This window comes from Fusarium flagelliforme (assembly GCF_020744385.1).
Source record: "Fusarium flagelliforme strain FIESC 12 MPI-CAGE-AA-0113 chromosome Unknown B0J16scaffold_2, whole genome shotgun sequence".
Lineage (NCBI taxonomy): Eukaryota > Fungi > Ascomycota > Sordariomycetes > Hypocreales > Nectriaceae > Fusarium > Fusarium flagelliforme.
Window position 1 is genome coordinate 3,668,426 of NW_025763504.1, and position 16,549 is coordinate 3,684,974.

Consider the following 16,549-nt stretch of genomic DNA (forward strand, 5'->3'; position numbering starts at 1 on the left):
ACTCTCGGCATTCAATATACGGTAAACAAACATTATGGGGAACCTCATGTCCAATATTTTTCGTACAAGCGCCCGCCAATCATTGGACCCTGTAAGCGTGGGGTTTCCATCTTGGCTTTGCTCTGACCTTTTTTCCCCAGTGATGAGCAGGATCGTCAGGAATAAGAAAGGTCATGTTATGGGAAAAAATGGTATTCTGCGCTGATGGTTCCCCCTTGGTCCCCGTATATTGTTGAATAGGGCTTCGATGCTTAAATGATCGGCAATATTACCTCATGCTTCTTGCAGATTGAGCTGCAGCTTGTTTTACATACATACCATTTGTATGCAGTTGAGAATAACGAATGAGGATCAAGATCAGGAACAAACAACGTGATTCCTACAGCATCAATTGGTTCTCCTAGAGAAGATACTCAAAAGATCTATCCGGTCCGTCATCCCTATCTTGATCCACTAACCAAAACTCTCCCGACCTGACCTTGTCCTCTTTACCGAGCCTCACTTTACAAAAAAGATAAGGGTCCCTTATCCTAGCAACCGAGCAAAACAAGTACCCCATTATGACACTAGTTCGCGCCCGGGTTCTTTCGGAATTCCTCTTCCAAGCACCCAGCTTCACACGTTTGGTGCGCTTTTCTTCCTCCGGTGGGGAAAATCCCGAGCTATCTCCCCTTGTCCAGGAAGAAGCAAATAAAAAGTCACGACATGGAGATTGGGGAATCTGCCCATTATCATCGTCTCGTCTTCGTTCCTTGCTGTTCGTGCGGCTCTATCGGACATTGGTAACCGCCTGCCTGCCTTGCTTTTCGGCCCTCTGATCCGCCTGCTGCTTTTGCATAACTATTCGCCACCCCCAGGAACCGAAACGTCAGCCCAGAGTCGGGACGTTGGAGATGAAGTGGGTTCAGAATCCAGAATCCCTGGTCCAGAGCCGCTTCTTTTTGTTGCGGAGCCCGTGAGCCTACGGTATACCTCAAGAGGTGTAGTTTGGTCTCAGCGCTTCCACAAGCCTACCTGTTCCATGAGAGGGTGTTCTAGCCGACCGAAATTCATTTTAAAGTGATGATGTATGTAGAATGGATGCAGAGCCATGAGTCGTGTGGTGATCTCTATCATCTAATTTGCCTTGCCATGGCCAAGGATTGTCCCATCATGACATATCTGGTCCGATATACGCTATACACCATGCTATCATTATCGAAGAATTGTACCTTGATAGCTTGATTCAATTAACAATCATTGCAGTGCCGTTATTGAAGCCTCTTAACGATATGACATGATCCCCCGAGCTCCGGACTTGATGATGCCACTCCGGGTAAAAATATACGTACCCCCGATCCGGGGTTTTGCCCGCGCCGATTCGTCCTCCGGCCCTAGCTCCAGCTTCAGCCCGACGACAACAAATCCCACCACGACCGCCTCAACCAAGCCATCTCAACCCACGTAACACGGACTTCTCCCCTTCGCAATGACGTCCGCCGTGGAAGCCTCCCAGTCCAATCGCTGGTTCACCGTCCCCCGCCCTATTCGAAATCTCTTCAACCACTTTCCCCTCCATGTCTACGGCCCTGAAGAGCTACCGGTGCGATCCCCCGCTACCGTGCGCCAACGACCTGCGTTATACGTCTTTGTGGCCGATGTGGATGCATTGTCAGGGAAGCCGAGCTACAACCCTTCATGTTTGAAATGGCAGGTGTGTTTTGTTCTTTCTCCAGGAGAATCGACTTGGAAGTTGCTAACGCTGTTTCGGCAGACTGTATTGAAGATCGCGGGCATCGAGTTCGACATTGTACCTTCGAATAACCACGCTTCACCATCTGGCGCATTACCTTTCTTATTACCATCTTCGTCGCAACCCTCGAGACCCCTCACTGGCGAAAAGATTCACAAATACGCCCGCGAACATGCCGCTCACGAATTCCCCAACATATCGTCACCACGCCTCGAAGCCTACGAAGCTCTCCTAACACAAAACATCCGACCAGCTTGGGTAAGTAAACCACGTCGAACCCAAAAGATCCACGCTAATCTGATGTAGCTATACGCGCTCTACCTCCTCCCCGCTAATGCCCCGCTTCTCAAGAGTCTCTACCTCCCCTCCTCGATCCTCCTCCGCGCACCCCTCCACCAGACCCTACACGCCGCCGCGACTGCCGAGATTCTTAAGACGACACGCCGCGCGACCATCTCACCGTCCCAGCTTTTCGCCGATGCAACAACAGCGCTGAAAGCTCTTTCCGCTCTACTAGGCGACGATAAATGGTTCTTTGGTGCTGAGGCGCCTGGCCTATTCGACGCAGACGTGTTCGCTTACACATATCTTATGAACGAGGATGCGCTGGCCTGGGAGGACAACTTACTAAATGAGTGCTTGGAAGATTTAGAGAACCTGAGAAGACACAGACAACGTCTGTACAAGAGATGCTGGGGAGCAGACAAGTCTTAAAATACCGGCCATGACTTAGAAGAGATGACCAACCCGTCTTGTAATGTACTGCTAGTCTACTACAGACTGTTGGACTGTATATCCATGTATCATATATGTATCATGAGGAGTTTCGGAAATAGAATAACATGGGCGTGGATAGTCCAGGATCACCAAAATAGAACGAATTTGATATAACTTGCTCGCTGCTCTTCAAAATTGATCTCGTCTATGCGGTAGACGTCTTGAAACTCGTGCTTCTTTGCCTTTAAGAGGGGAGTTGACCTGTCCTATTCCCCATCGTTAATCAGCCCCATTCCTTCACTCATCTATAGCAATACCCCCAAGGAATTCGTAACCTCCAAACAACATGCTGGCTATTTACAAGTTAATGACACTGCCATGCAGGCCCAGCATCATATGTGCTTCTGATTCAACAAGTGTGATCAGGAACGAGAAACGCGACACGAGAAAAACTCCTTGTGATAGCAATATCCTTGGAACGCCGAATAGAACCTGAACCCCAACAATGCAAGGTACCTATAATGTAAAAAAATAGCAACCCTCTTGGTGGCATCTAGTTTTGGTATGGCTGAGGGATCCCATCCAAAACATCGCTGACCGAGGCAAAGGCTCCTTCACCACCATCTTGACGCAGGTCATCGAGGAGTACGCTGCTCTGAGCATAAATCGTCTCCAAAGCTGCCCGAGATGATTTGCCGAGAGACACTGTTCGCATGTTAGATTGAAGTGGCCAGCCAGAGAGGTATTGCTTTACTTACGCAAAATGGCCGAGTTAAGCTCCTCCGCAACCGTGACTCTTCCATTCCTATCCAAGAGGTGACTCACTTGGGGCTCCTTTAGAGGGTTTTGATACGCCACCAAAGCCCAGATCTCATTCAGTGCTCTGCTGACTTCTACCCGCGGGTCGTTGGCGTATTCTTCTTGAAGCTTTTGGCCATATTCCAGCATGCTGTGTTCGAGCTCGGCGAGCTCAGTCGCATTCTCGCCTCCATCGGCTTCCCATGAAGTATTTTCGCTTCCATTAAGGTCAACATCCATGGTCTGGTTGTTAACGTGCTTATTTCCATTTGGCTCGTTACGCATATTCAGTTGCGCCGCCTTACGCACCAGCTCAATGAACTTGCGGCACCGTAATCTAAAGTAGACGTGTTCATTTTCTTGCAGAACTTGAGGGTAGTATGCATTAGTATATTTGAGCGCCCTGTCGATGTCCCCCTCAAGTATAGCTCGCCTTATGCCTGCGTCTGTGTTAGCAAATTCACACGAGCAGAGGGAAGTCAACATACGCTGGCGGTTATTAGCGTCTTCATCGTCCCGAAGGCCAACACAGGTGTACTCGGTGTTCGAATCGAAATTCAAAGCATTTTTTTGAAGTACCATATCTTCCGCAAAGGCTCGAGCCGTCTCTACATAGCCATCATGCTGAAGGAATTGAAGAACCAAGTTCTGGATAAGGTCGGTTTCAGAGAAGCCTGCGAGAAGAGTTGACCCGTCCGTAGCTTGAATGGCTTTGTGCACTCTGTCACGTTCTTCCTGAAACGATATTAGCGATACATTGTGCTGTGAGGTGGATCATATAAGCCTACCCGCATCTGGTCATCGATGTTATACACAAATGGAGTCTGTCCAAAGTTGGCACGAATGTAGTCGCCAGGCTTCTTGAGGCTAATTGTTGGGTAAAGCTTGCCTCTGGCAACATCATGGAATGCCGTTCCTAAGACTTGATTAGTTCGAAATAAACACGATCAATGCCGAACAAGACGCACCTATCTTGACTCCATTCTTGGTAAAGAAAGCATGGTTTTCTTTAAAGTTGACACCACATCCAACCACGTCGTTGACATTATAACTAGGACCAAAATGCCTGCCGATGTTTTGGCCAGTAAAACATCGACCGTCATCCCCGTGATAGCCCCAGGACTCGGGTTCCCAGCCAACAGGTCTTGAAAGCCCAGCTGTCTTTGTGCTAAATCCGATGCTGATCGTAGCACTAAAACATTCGTTAGCAAGACATGTATTAAATGCAATGCCACATATCGTTGGCACTTACTCATCGCGCTTCGTGGACAAGATGTGCACCTCGAAGTAGTATATTCCGCACTGAGGGGGCATGTAATGATCAGCACGGATTCCACATGCCTCATGGTCTCTGTCGTTCTGGTTCTTGGGTCCGATGTGTTTCACGTCGAGTCCGTTGCTTTGGACTTCGATGCCTGGCATCTGATCCTCCTTGTTCCATCTCGTTGGGAGTGGTGCAAGATCGTCGTCCACTTCGGAGGCTGGGGGGCGTTCAATCACTGTATGCGACATGCCTCGGTGCGAACCAGGAGGCAATGGATGCTGGTTAAACGATGTAGTTGAGCCATGCGAGAAGCCATTGGTAGAATTGCGTGTCGTATCGCGAGCCTGAACCTTGGCTTTATGGGCTTCTTGTAGCTTCTGAACATATGTCGAGTTCTCAAGGTATGATGGGATAAAGAAGTCGTCCTCTTCGTTATTAAAGCTATTGTCGGCGCCAGCAGCCGCCTCTGAAGCCACTAGCATGCTAAAAGCTCGCGAGAAAGATGGCAGACCGGTCCTTGTAGTGCTCGCCCCAGTCTCGATCCCAGAAGCTTCCATATTGGTAGTGTTCGTTGGTCCGGAGCCGGCGATGTTTAGTTGGCCAGAAGCGTTGAATATCGAGGTACGAGCGGGATGTGTATAAAAGTTGGGAATATTAGCGATGGATGGGTTGTTCGGAGGAGAGAATCGAGCGTTGCGAGCAGATGGTGATGGCGCGACGGAGGTTGAAGTTGATTCGGGAAGAGCTGAGGAGCTTGAAGCTTGACGGTATAGGGGACTTGCCATGTCCACGAGAGCAAGAGGAAAGGCAGAGGCACTTATCACCCAGTCAGCCACCTAGCAGAGGCCGAAGGTGAGTTTATTCGTCGGGCGAGGTCCCAGCGTATGTAGGTATGCTTGCTTGTAGTGGGGTGCAGTGTTGTAGTTGGAACAGTTGTAGTAGACGTAAGTACGTAGGCGCCACAAGGGTGGACAGAGCACGAGCTTCGGATAAGTCCAGCGCCAACCGATCAGACGAGTTAAGAAAGCTGAATGGCCGAAGGTAAAAGAATGAAGTGGAAGAACGAAAACACAAGAAGAGTCCCAAATAGTGCCAATCTATTTGGCAGTGGTTTGAACCCAGTAAGTACAGTACAGCAGTGAGTGGTGGTTGGAGGAGATGGTGGACGGATGAGTGGATGGCGGAGAGCAGTGGACGAGGCGGATAGAGTGGAGGTGGCTCCCGTATGAGAAGAGAAGCGTCACCGTCACCACTCGCTCACCACAAGACAGCACAGCTATGATAGAAAGAAATTGATGGAACAGAATCTTATAAAGTACAAGTATCAAGAGTCCACCTTTGGCTTATGAGAGAAACAGAGACATCGATCGCTGAATGTCTGTTGACAAGACTACAAACCGAGTCATGGTTGGATCATTCCTCTCCTCATCAACACATGGAGGTACGTATCACCGCTCATCATCGCAACTTGCGCTATCACTATCGCTATCAATCACGAGGGTCGCTTGTCTCCCCAGCAGGCTTAGCCTTTCAGTACCTAATAAGGCCTTGTCTGTTAAGCCAACGCCTAACAAACAGCAGCGTCAACTTAACAGTGGAGGCGTAACCAGCTTCCCCGCTAACCGAGCCGGATCCTCTCTAACCTGCATTGCACCATGATCCGCCATGCAAAACGCCCCAACACGACCAAGTCCATCAAGCTGAGACGACGAGTTGATAACGTGATACTAGAGGGTTTCTCTCTTCAGGTGGCCGGGCATGAATGCAGTAAGACGAAAACGTGGCCGATGCACAGTACCTGGAATCCAAGACAATGTTAATTGAATGCGAAAGAGACAAGAGTCTCATTCGCTTACATGCCAGACGAGGTTATTTACTGGCTTATTCCCAAAACCTCCAATGAGCATCCCAATGTTTCCAATAATGGTCTTGGTTTCAAACCTGCTCACTCACTATTCAGTTGGCCCCCTCTCCACGCATAGAGTCATCATGTTCATTGGTATTTTAGCTACATGCTTCGGTTTCCGAAGCAGTCTTTCTATTTCCTTTTTTCTTCATGTTCACATGTAGTATTTCCCCAGAGCTCCTTTTCTATTTCCCTTTTTCCTCATGTTCACATGTAGTATTTTCCCAGAGCTCACTTGTTTGTCCATGTCCTCGTAGAAATAATCCGTCATCCAAATCGCATCTCAATTGCGACGCTCGTAGCTTAGGCATCCAGAGCCTTGGTCGCCATCTCCTTGGCACCTTCGAAGGTCTTGTTTCCACCGATGAAACCAGCGGCGTGGACAAACACGCAGCCAGGAATACCACTGATGCCATCGAGCTCAGCATCCCTGAAACCTCTCCAAGCCTCAGGAAGTGGCTTTCGGCTCACAAATGAGTCCTTGCTCTCAGGCACGCACTGAATACGCCACTTGGCACCAGGCTCAGGCTTCTCAGCGTACAAAACGTAGAGAACTGAGGGGGTGCCATCCTCAAGAGTGTACAGATGGTCCTTCCAAGGGACAGACTGGCCCTCGAGAACAAGAATGCGGCCTTGCTCGTCGTACTGTGTTCGCTTGTTGAATGCCTCCTGGACAATAGTGCGGGCAGGTAGCCAAGAAGCAGCGTAGCCGTCGAGATCGCGGTCAAACTCCTCACCGATACGGGTGCTGGCCTCGTTGAACTTGGCGTCCTCAGCAGCCTGAGCCTCAGCGGGGTCAGAGGGAGTAGGGTCGTTCCAGTTGGGGTTCAGACGTCCGACCATGGCACCGAGACCGAAGGCGCCGTTGCTGAAGCGCTTCTCAATACCAGCAGCGGCAATGGCAGCAGGGTCATAGAGAGAGATACCGTTGTCGTGGGCATCGAGGGCCTCGACAAAGTTCTCGTACAACTTGTTATAGATCAACTCGACATCGGAAGAATCCTCAGGAAGTCCGAGGCGATCAGCAACGATAGCACGGCCGAAGTGTAGGAAAACCAGACCAGCACTGGAGAGCTTTGTAGGGCGACCGGGGAAAGTGGTGGTGAAGCCACGCTGGTGGTGATCGAAGCGGCGTTTCTCAGCGTCGTACTCTCCGCCGACATCGACGACGGTGTGACAGGTAGCTAGGACGGCAGGGTCGCGGGTACGGACGAGGTCGGCGTCACGGTAGGCAGGAAGACGGCGGAGCATGTGGACGGCGAGGGCCTCATCAGCGTGGAAGTGGCCATTGTGAGTGCCGATGAGAGGGCCGTTGCCCGAGGTCTTGACGCGCTTAGCTGCTGATTCGGCCATTGTAACAAAGTAGCGACGAAACATGTACTTTGAGTTGTATGTGTGAGGAAGAGAATGTGGGGAAGTCAGATAATTATTTAATTTTCTGCTAGGTACTGTTCTAGATACTCTCTCGCGGGGCAAGACAAGAAGCTCACAGGATCAACCGACCAGCATTGATTGCCTCCAAACAAAATTTACTTTCTTCTGATAAACTTACAAATAAGCAAAGTCAGGAGAATAACGCAAATAACCGTATAACGACAAGTTACGCGCCATCACCTGCCATGAAAAAGTTACGAGTTAAACTCATCGCGCCCCGATGACTAAGCTTCGGTGCTCCCTGCAACCACACCACGACATCAAGACATGACCCCGATGAGAAAGACGAAAGCAAATTGTATCCACTGTCTGGCCATTGGGGCATCTCGTCCCCCGAAAACTCTTCGCCAACCGCTGAAGTCAAACAATTCCCTCACATCAACGATGATTTCTCACCATAAGACCCCCAAATGTGAAGAAAACTAACTTTGGCGCTTTGCATGCCATCATTCGCATCTTCATGCTGAGCGACTTTAGGGGATGTGCCAACGCAAGCAACACCCAACCACCATGTATTTAAGTTTCTAGCGAGAGGCACATTGCGTCAGCTATCTTTAGGACTGCCAACTGCCTAATTTCGGACTGCGAAACAGGAAAAAATGAAATTCTCGATGTTACCCAGGCTACGACAAAACAACGTGCGTGTCAAGCACCATCGGATGAGTACCCGTATCTCAAATTACGGGCGCAAGGATCCATGCCAACATCACATAACAGAGAGAATTTGCTTCATTTAGGATTAAACAATGCAGTATTTGTATGGATTATCCTCCAAATCTGTCTAACATTTTCCCGTCTTCTGTATAATTGTACATTGCCTTAAGCACTGCCAAAAGTCCAATATCAATCCTTTTCCACAGCGCTTCCTCCTCGCTGTTCCATAACGCCAGCGACACCAGTGTCGTACTCTTGATGAAAAAACCTATGACCAAGCCCTTGTCCTCGCTCAATCTGAAAACATCTTGTCTGACTGATTGACAGACCAAGCGTCAGTTATGTATAGACCTAAAACGCCGTCGAATATCGTAGGATAGAAAAACAAGCTCTGGTATCAGAGCACAATAAATAGGGAAAGTGATGGCGAGCGAGCGCCAATTACTATGAGGCAGCTGCAATGGCCAGTGGTGCGGGCGATGAGGCGTGGTTGCTGGGGGCGCTTTGCATCTCGACGTCGTTACCGCTGTTACTGTTGCTAGCACTGTTGGCCTCTTGGCCGTTCTCCTTATTCTCCTTGGTGCTGCCCTCAGCAGACGCAGCGGCCGAGTCTTCGGTGCTGGATTCGGGAGCCTTCTTCTGGGGAGCTACCCAGCGAGGAATCTCCCATGTGACGCCTGTGAAGCTCTTAAGCTGGAAGCCTCCCTTAGCCCATCGTCGACAAGGCTTGCCAGAGCGGTCGAGAGCACGAAGGCCAGCGTTGATAGCTCCTTGGTTCGCCTTCGGTCCCAGCTTGTGGCCTCCACCAGGCTTTGAGCCGGAATGATCGATCGTGCCGTCTTCGCTGCAAGATAATTAGTATGCGTAAAAATAAGATGGATATGAGAAGCAGAAAAAAAAAACTTACAGACGAGGCTTCTTCTTGGGGCCAGGCTTTCCTCGAGGCTTAGGAATACCATCTATTGTTCCGTTCGCAGCGGCAGCTGATCGCTTGACTCCCTTCTTCTTTGGTCCCTCAGTGGGTGGTCCCATGGCTGAAGGGACGGGTGTTCCATCGGCAGGAGTTGCGTCGGGGACGGGAGTAGCTGCGTTGGAATCTGAGGCATTGTCGCCGTTCGTGACGCTGGCTGCGGGTTGAGATCCAGAAATGGACGCGGCAGGTGAGTCGGCCTTTACTTTGATGTCTTTGGCGGGAGATTCCTCTTTGACGACGTCGGGCGCGATCAGGGCACGCAATCTGTCAGGGGAGACTTTGCGAGTAACAATTAAAGTGGCCTTGGTGCTTGACTTCCGTCGCGCGTCGGAGGATTTGGCTGGAGGAGCCATGATAGTCGACGATCGAGATTAAGTAGAGCTATTGATGATGGTGATGGTCGAGGGATGGTTTGTTGATGACAAGTCGAGGTATGGAGTTGCGTTGCGTTGCGATGGTAGAAACAGCGACACGACAGGTGATGATGAGAAGGATAGGAAAGGAGCAGGTTTTGAAAGAATGGGAATAGGCTTGTTACGGGAGAGGCGGCAAATAACCAAAGACCCGGTGGTGATCCCGTGGTGGTCAGGGGTGGTGGGCTTTTGGGGCTTGCGTGGAGCGAGTCTTAGCAGTAGTAGCCGGAGTAGTAACAGTAGGTAGAGGGAGGGAGCTGTTTTGATATGGATCTCAGCCAAGTCCGAGTGTAGGTGCAGGTGGTGATGATGGTGATGAGGGATGAGATGGTGGTTAAATAGAAGCGAAAAGATTCAAGAGCAGAGCGAAAGCCCTGTCTTGAATATTTGGGGTCTTGGTTAAGGTTGTCATTTTTGATTCTGGTGCTGGGGCCGAAGGCGGCGCACAAGGAGTGAAAAATCGGTTGGGTTGGATTGGTTTGGTTTCCCGCGTTTCTTTGCACTCTCACTCTCTCACTGTCAAGCAGGAGCGCAGCGCACGAGCAAACTTGGGGATTTCAGGCCCAGGTCCAGCCCGTTCTGAGTTTCTTACTCTAATTGGTCTAGCGCCACTTTCTTCCGCATCGCAAGGGTGCGCTTACTTCCAGCCAATCAGGACCCTGGTATGTCCTTAATCTCTCCCAAAGCATTGCCTCGAATTCTATTGTTATTCCACTCCTCCCAGCCGAGCGAGCGATTCAGCGACCAAAAGCCCTTTCAAATCAAGCTCCCATGGGCCCTCGATCACGCTTCAGCCCCCGAATCGCCGCGGCGATGCGTCAATCATGATGACAACACAGTTTAGACCATGAAAAGGCAGACTTTTCAATGCCCGACATTTCAAACAGTCATTTAAGCACAATATATACAACTTTTTATTTTCAGCTTCATATCGTGATGCTCCGAAATGGCCATCATGACACTTATGAAAATTCGAATACATACAAATCTACTCAACAAAGAAAATTCAAGCTGCCTCAAAGGGACAAACACCATAACTCGTCTTTGTCTCATTTTATTTCCCTCGTTCGGCTACTTTGTCCTCATTTTAGACCCTCCCTTAGTTCAGCTGACGATGACGGTATAAAAACAGCAAGAAATGGGGACGCTCAATGTCACTCACCAAGCCCCTGTAATAATCAGGGTGGCGGAACTCTACAAGTCAATCCGCCTGCAGAATAACTTGGCATTTCTTTTTGCAATTCAGACCTTTGAGGCCTCGCACTCAGGTCCCGTCGTCTGCTGAACACTTAACTAACCTTTACTGAGGGTGCATAGTATCACCAAATGACTCACTCGCCTACTGGATTCTGGAGCATCATCACATAAACTTCAATGCCGAAGCTTCTAGTCTCTTCATCTGTCTGACTGGCGGTGGAAAGAACGAGCGACTGCTTTGTCAGGACCGAGTACAACCTTCGCGACGGCTCTTACTGTAGTCGCCAAGCGGACCTGAACTTTCGTCATGACTCCGCCGAATCTTAGGTGATGCCATCCAATACTGTGAATTCCCAGTCACCAAAATCGTCATCAACTCTCTGTATACACCGCTAAATAACTGGGCATGTTTGCCTCAAGCCCCCGCCGAGATCAACATGCCGGATAACCCCTCCTCGGCAACGATATCAAAATACCAGCCTGAGCATATCACCGCACCGCAGAATCACCTGTCTGGATCATATCAGGGTCTTGATAAGAAACCTCTCGCACAATTTTGTCGTATCATTCGCTCATGGTCAGGAATGAGAAACGCGTCCTTTGTCCGACGTGAAACAACAAGTGTTGATCAATTCATTGTACATCCGCCCGAGACTGAGACATCGTGACATGACTGTTGCTATTCTAATAGTTGGAATGCGTTGCTCCTTCACAACCTGAAGCCCATGGCAAAGATATATCATGGCAACCCGTCGAGTTGCATTCAAGTGAACAAACGCACACTGCATTGTTTATTCAATATTTTACACTCAAATCGACAAAATGATACGCTTATACATACTTCTTTGTCTCCTACCTTGCCTCCTCCTAACAGCCCCGTTCACCCATGCTGCCCTCCTGCCTCGCCTTAAGGTCCCGTTCGACCTACCTGGTGCTATCTTTCATGAGCCAGAGACCCGGTCTCTCAATGTAGTCCCTTCCAAGGGGCTTCCTGGGCAGTCTCATCATGGTCATCGACTTCATCACACTCTCAGTCTGGTGAAGCGACTGGTTGAAGACCAGGGTGATATGGTTGAGGTAACTGAGGAAGCTCTTCAGGAACTGCTAGATCAGATCAACAGACTCCATGACCAAGTAAACGGCATGATGCCTTCTGGTGCATCGGATAGACAACCTTCTCAAGAAACGGGTGCTTCATCTGGAGACCAGTCAGGTCAGTTGCCTGGAGGCTCTTCCGGTGGATCTTCTGGCAATGGTCAATCAGAACAACTTCCTGAGCAATCAGCTGAGGCTGAGGCTCCTGAGTCAGCGGGCCCCCCTGATTCATCTGTGCCTCCTGTGGTCTCTGCCCCCTCTGTGCGGCCAGAGTTGCCTGCACCAACAGATGAAGATGCCATTCCTCTCGACTCGCAACCTCCAAATGCGCCGGACCAACCGGACTCAGATGGGCAGTCACAACCAGAAGGAACCGACACGCAAGCAGACTCGGCATTGGCCGCGCCGGCTGGAAATCCTACCCTGACAGCGAATGATGAATCTCCCAACCCCCCTAGCGAGGATCTACCCGAAGGGCAACCTGGTGGTGATGCTGCTGAGGCGTTGACAGAGCCTGCAGCTGCTTCTGGGAACAGAAATACGCTCCAGTCTGACGACCCACCCAACAATGCTATTGTGCAACCGACGGTTGAAGCGGAGGCTCCCACCGAAACACATTCCAGCGTAGCACAAGACGCCAGGACTACCGAGGCGCCTCAGGATGATAACCCCAGTTCCGATTCCGGTGACCAGGGTTCTGAAGGGACCAGTGCTTTACCTGGAGGCGCATTCGTAGAGAGTCCTGAGGATGCTCTTCAGACACTCTCGAGCGATGTTGCTTCTGCGGAACAGACTGAGGATCCATTACCCGAGGAAACCCAGGGATCATCGCCACCCGATGATGATGACGACGAGTGTGTTGAAGATGAAGAAGTAAGTGGCCTGCCCGTCAGACGTAGAAACCCTAACTGCACTCCAGGTAATAGGCCATCCGCGAGCGAGCCAACGAAAGACGTTCCAGCAGCCCTCTCTCTTGTTGCCACCACAGAGAGAGGTCTAGTTGAAGTAGCTGCTACAGCTTCCGAGCTGGCGACTTTCCAACCGACGACGGAAATCGCTCTCGCATCTGAGAACGCCGAAGAACCAGCCCCAGCACTGGAGACAGAAGCCACCTCAACGCCAACTATCAAGGTGGTGGATTCGCAACAGCTCGGCGTGCTGACATCGATAGCGAGTCCCCCTGCTGTCTCGGGGCCTGAGTCGCCAACTGCAGCACAGCTTTCCATACCACAGACGTCTCCTAGCCTGAGGACTCTGGTGTTCACTTCCGTGCTCACAAGGTCTTCGACTATCAAGACGACTACAACTCGTACTGAGATCGTCAACGCTAATGAACCTACTCGATCTCCCAAGCCTCCTGGCCACGTGTTCAAGGAAGATGCGGATGCAGGTTCCGCTTTCAACAAGGATGGAAAACTTGCTGTGGAGGACGACGACGATGAGAATGAACCACCAGGTACAAGCCCCGTAGTATCCAAAAGAGGAGATGTTAACCACTGTATAGAAACACCCCTTCAAGGAACTCCCATTCCCACAGAAGTCATGACAGAGACCACCTCTCTCCATACTACTAGGATGGCAATGACAACTACGATTAGCCTAAGCTATCGAACCACCATGTCAACTCCCGAGGCTACTCAAGAGTCAGCCGCTCCCTCTCTGTTGCCATCTGGTATCAAAGGTGGTAATGGGACTTACGATGTGACGCCTACCACTGGGTTCAGAACCATGCCAAGGTTGACTGCAAGTTTGGCGGAGAGGGGAGGGATGTAGACGCGCACAATATGTTTTTGGGATTTATGAATTTACGTTGTTTGGATTATTGATATTAGAATGACTGAAATGAAATTGTTTTGGATTGTTTGCAACCTGAGTTTCCTAAATCGTGGCATCTGTAAATTAGATCAGACTTTACTCTGTGAAGCTGTTTACAGCACTTTGCCATTAAAGAAAGTGGTGGCCTCGTTATAAACAGCTGTTCTAACATCGCCCTCAAAAAGCTTTTGAATCCCATCAAAGTCGTAGCCTGCACCGAGAGCAAGCTGAAGTTGGATGCGGGCATTTTCTCCACGCAGGACTCCAGAGCTGATACTATGAAACGTTAATTACCCTGGAACTCATCATATTGGTAGGCTTACATTTTCTCTGTCTGAGGACTTGGAACAGCGAGTCCAAAATAAGGGCGGAACGAGGCGACGGTGACAACACCTTGGCTGTGTAGATCCTCAGCTGCCTTTATAGCAGCATCACTCAGAGCACCGGGGCCGGCACCCATTATTACAATACCCCTGAAGATATCAGTGACATTGAAGATTGGTGAGGGAAAGCTCAGTACTCACCTGGCGCCGTTCTTAGCTGCAGCGTAAAGAAGATCAGCGTCGAAGCCCTCTATCACGATATTAGTCTTAGTCCAAGCCTGTGAGTAAAGACAGATAAAGACTTACGGTAGCCGTAAAAAACATCAACCTTTGGTAAAGGCGAAGCAAGCTTAAAAGGATCAAAGTAGTTCCTTGCTTTAGGCAGAGTAGGAGAGTAAAAGAAGTACGGCTGTCCCGACATGAACTGCGCAATGTACCCCTGATCGGGTGCTACGAAAGTCGAAACGGTATTACCATTCGTCTTGGTAGCGTAGAAAGCCGAAACAAGGTGATCATTCAAAGCGATCATAGCTCCGCGGTCTCGAGATTCGGGGTGGATAGCAGTTCGAACAGCGTCGTAGAAGTTGGAGGGTCCATCGGCTGAGAGTGCAGAGTTGGGACGCATGGCACCTGTTGCGACGAAGGGCTTGGAACAGTTGAGAGTGAGATCAACGCCGAAGACCTAACTTATAATTAGCAACTTCTTTGCTTGGGACAAAACTCTTACAGTATCGGCCAAGGTGTTAGTACCGTGGACCATGACAGCCCCAACGATATCCGAACCATCACTGCAGAGACGCTGGTGAGCATCCATGGAGATATCCAAGAAGCGATCTGGGTCTGCATTGGCACTACTGGCTCCGCCGGGGCCTCCTGTAGTAACGTTCACGACAGCGATCTGAGCAATATCTAGAACTTCGCGGGCACTCTCGATGAGTGTCTCTGGAGTAAGACCACCAATGGGACCGCCGTAGTTGGTAGTGTCCAGTCTACCGTTGGGCGAACCAGCGAGGATTGTACCATCACCAGTGTTATAGAGCCTGATTACAAGTCAGTGACCACATGTTACACTTGGTCAGAAGACACTGACACGATCTTGGGCAGACCGGAATCTTTTGAGATCCAGGTCAAGCCGGCATTATGATCATCACGCTTAGAGAGTCTAGTCGGTAAGGCTGCTGAGGTAGCAACCAAGAGAGACAAGGTCGTCAGAGACTTCAGCATTGAGTCTGATATCGTAGAAAGGATTGAGAGAGAGGCGCAATAAAATGATGTTTTTTTAGAAAGCGAACAGACCTTATTGTGTGTCCCAACTCCCTGGTAGACTTTTGTAGTTTTAGATTTTACAATGAAAGCATATCTCAGTGATTCACTGAGCATGATAACAAGACAGCCAATACAGGAGCCTTTTTATTATGTCCATGCTTTGCTTTTAGCCAATTGGCTGTTCATGAACCCGAGAAACACGATATTTATCTATCACTCAAAAGTCTCAAGTTGCCCTGTTTAGATCCACAGTCAAGGCATATTCTTTCACGATCGTCCCCTAACTGACTCCAAGCACCTAAGTCAGGGTCTTAAGTTCATGCATGTTCACTTTGAGCTTCAGGCCCAATTAATATGGGATGGAATCTGAGGTTATTTAGCACCATGGGCGCTTTAGATAATGTCCGCGGACAAGACAGACTCAATAGAAATATGCGCGGCTAGATCCATCTTCAAATTTAGATATCAGAGAACCAACCGAATTGCAGCGAGCAATTAGTCGAGAAGATACAAGCGAGGAAATGGAGAAGTTCAAAATAGGAAGGTTCAATATCAGTAGCGTCTTGTAACCAGAAGAGTTCACATACGATGAGGGCTCGTCTTACTTCGAGTAGCCACACAATACATATGTATACACCGTATCCCCGGGTATCGGTCGCCCTTTGGATATCCTTACCCTTCATTCTGATCTCTTAAATCGTGTGTCTGAAAGGATTCCTCACTGTATATCTCATTGGTCGACAATCCGTTTGATAGAGACTATCACCCAACAGCCTCATAATTCATCAAAAACATCATCCTCTTTAACTAACATCCATGTTCATAACCACAAAGATATCAATCTTAAATCTCCGGTGATCAGCGGTGCTCACTTGACTATTTGCGGGTTTTATACCAATTTAGGTCATACCATCCAATGTCATGTAAGCACTTGCGCCCCATCAAAAACGGTGCCCTCCCTC

General features: G+C 49.6%; 5 protein-coding genes across 5 annotated transcripts; 1 reads left to right on the forward strand and 4 right to left on the reverse strand.

Moving 5' to 3' along the window:
* Window positions 1-1,346: 1,346 nt before the first annotated feature.
* Window positions 1,347-2,706, forward strand: B0J16DRAFT_67595 (uncharacterized protein). Its single transcript, XM_046134275.1, has 3 exons — window positions 1,347-1,693; window positions 1,754-1,990; window positions 2,039-2,706. The coding sequence occupies exons 1-3, from the start codon at window positions 1,469-1,471 to the stop codon at window positions 2,444-2,446; spliced, it is 870 nt and encodes a 289-aa protein (XP_045986860.1). The 5' UTR covers window positions 1,347-1,468; the 3' UTR covers window positions 2,447-2,706.
* B0J16DRAFT_67590 (uncharacterized protein) lies at window positions 2,616-5,590 on the reverse strand. The gene is made up of 6 exons (XM_046134274.1): window positions 4,500-5,590; window positions 4,216-4,439; window positions 4,036-4,163; window positions 3,736-3,982; window positions 3,208-3,687; window positions 2,616-3,154 (listed from the first exon to the last, which is right to left on the reverse strand). The coding sequence occupies exons 1-6, from the start codon at window positions 5,294-5,296 to the stop codon at window positions 3,003-3,005; spliced, it is 2,028 nt and encodes a 675-aa protein (XP_045986861.1). The 5' UTR covers window positions 5,297-5,590; the 3' UTR covers window positions 2,616-3,002.
* Window positions 5,591-6,593: 1,003 nt separating this feature from the next.
* On the reverse strand, window positions 6,594-7,830 carry B0J16DRAFT_334009 (metal-dependent protein hydrolase). The gene has a single exon (XM_046126921.1). The coding sequence runs from the start codon at window positions 7,792-7,794 to the stop codon at window positions 6,721-6,723; it is 1,074 nt and encodes a 357-aa protein (XP_045986862.1). The 5' UTR covers window positions 7,795-7,830; the 3' UTR covers window positions 6,594-6,720.
* A 796-nt stretch (window positions 7,831-8,626) lies between these two features.
* Window positions 8,627-9,977, reverse strand: B0J16DRAFT_411599 (INO80 complex, subunit Ies4). The gene is made up of 2 exons (XM_046133254.1): window positions 9,413-9,977; window positions 8,627-9,349 (listed from the first exon to the last, which is right to left on the reverse strand). Exons 1-2 carry the CDS (start codon window positions 9,829-9,831, stop codon window positions 8,950-8,952), a joined length of 819 nt encoding a protein of 272 aa, XP_045986863.1. The 5' UTR covers window positions 9,832-9,977; the 3' UTR covers window positions 8,627-8,949.
* A 4,134-nt stretch (window positions 9,978-14,111) lies between these two features.
* B0J16DRAFT_411601 (Asparaginase/glutaminase) lies at window positions 14,112-16,546 on the reverse strand (the record flags this gene model as incomplete). Its single annotated transcript, XM_046133255.1, has 7 exons — window positions 16,175-16,546; window positions 15,412-15,473; window positions 15,049-15,361; window positions 14,628-15,003; window positions 14,523-14,571; window positions 14,322-14,471; window positions 14,112-14,274 (listed from the first exon to the last, which is right to left on the reverse strand). The coding sequence occupies exons 1-7, from the start codon at window positions 16,268-16,270 to the stop codon at window positions 14,112-14,114; spliced, it is 1,209 nt and encodes a 402-aa protein (XP_045986864.1). The 5' UTR covers window positions 16,271-16,546.
* Window positions 16,547-16,549: the final 3 nt, after the last annotated feature.

What these genes read in the sequence shown, in the direction of transcription:
- B0J16DRAFT_67595 (XM_046134275.1), top strand. Translation starts at nt 1,469, where the DNA reads ATGACGTCCGCCGTGGAAGCCTCCCAGTCCAATCGCTGGTTCACCGTC. An exon ending in CTTCATGTTTGAAATGGCAG is followed by an intron (nt 1,694 to 1,753) that starts GTGTGTTTTGTT and finishes CTGTTTCGGCAG; the next exon opens with ACTGTATTGAAGATCGCGGG. An exon ending in AAAACATCCGACCAGCTTGG is followed by an intron (nt 1,991 to 2,038) that starts GTAAGTAAACCA and finishes AATCTGATGTAG; the next exon opens with CTATACGCGCTCTACCTCCT.
- B0J16DRAFT_67590 (XM_046134274.1), bottom strand. Translation starts at nt 5,296, where the DNA reads ATGGCAAGTCCCCTATACCGTCAAGCTTCAAGCTCCTCAGCTCTTCCC. An exon ending in CAAGAATGGAGTCAAGATAG is followed by an intron (nt 4,164 to 4,215) that starts GTGCGTCTTGTT and finishes ATCAAGTCTTAG; the next exon opens with GAACGGCATTCCATGATGTT. An exon ending in GCTTAACTCGGCCATTTTGC is followed by an intron (nt 3,155 to 3,207) that starts GTAAGTAAAGCA and finishes ACATGCGAACAG; the next exon opens with TGTCTCTCGGCAAATCATCT.
- B0J16DRAFT_334009 (XM_046126921.1), bottom strand. Translation starts at nt 7,794, where the DNA reads ATGTTTCGTCGCTACTTTGTTACAATGGCCGAATCAGCAGCTAAGCGC.
- B0J16DRAFT_411599 (XM_046133254.1), bottom strand. Translation starts at nt 9,831, where the DNA reads ATGGCTCCTCCAGCCAAATCCTCCGACGCGCGACGGAAGTCAAGCACC. An exon ending in CCCAAGAAGAAGCCTCGTCT is followed by an intron (nt 9,350 to 9,412) that starts GTAAGTTTTTTT and finishes ATTATCTTGCAG; the next exon opens with CGAAGACGGCACGATCGATC.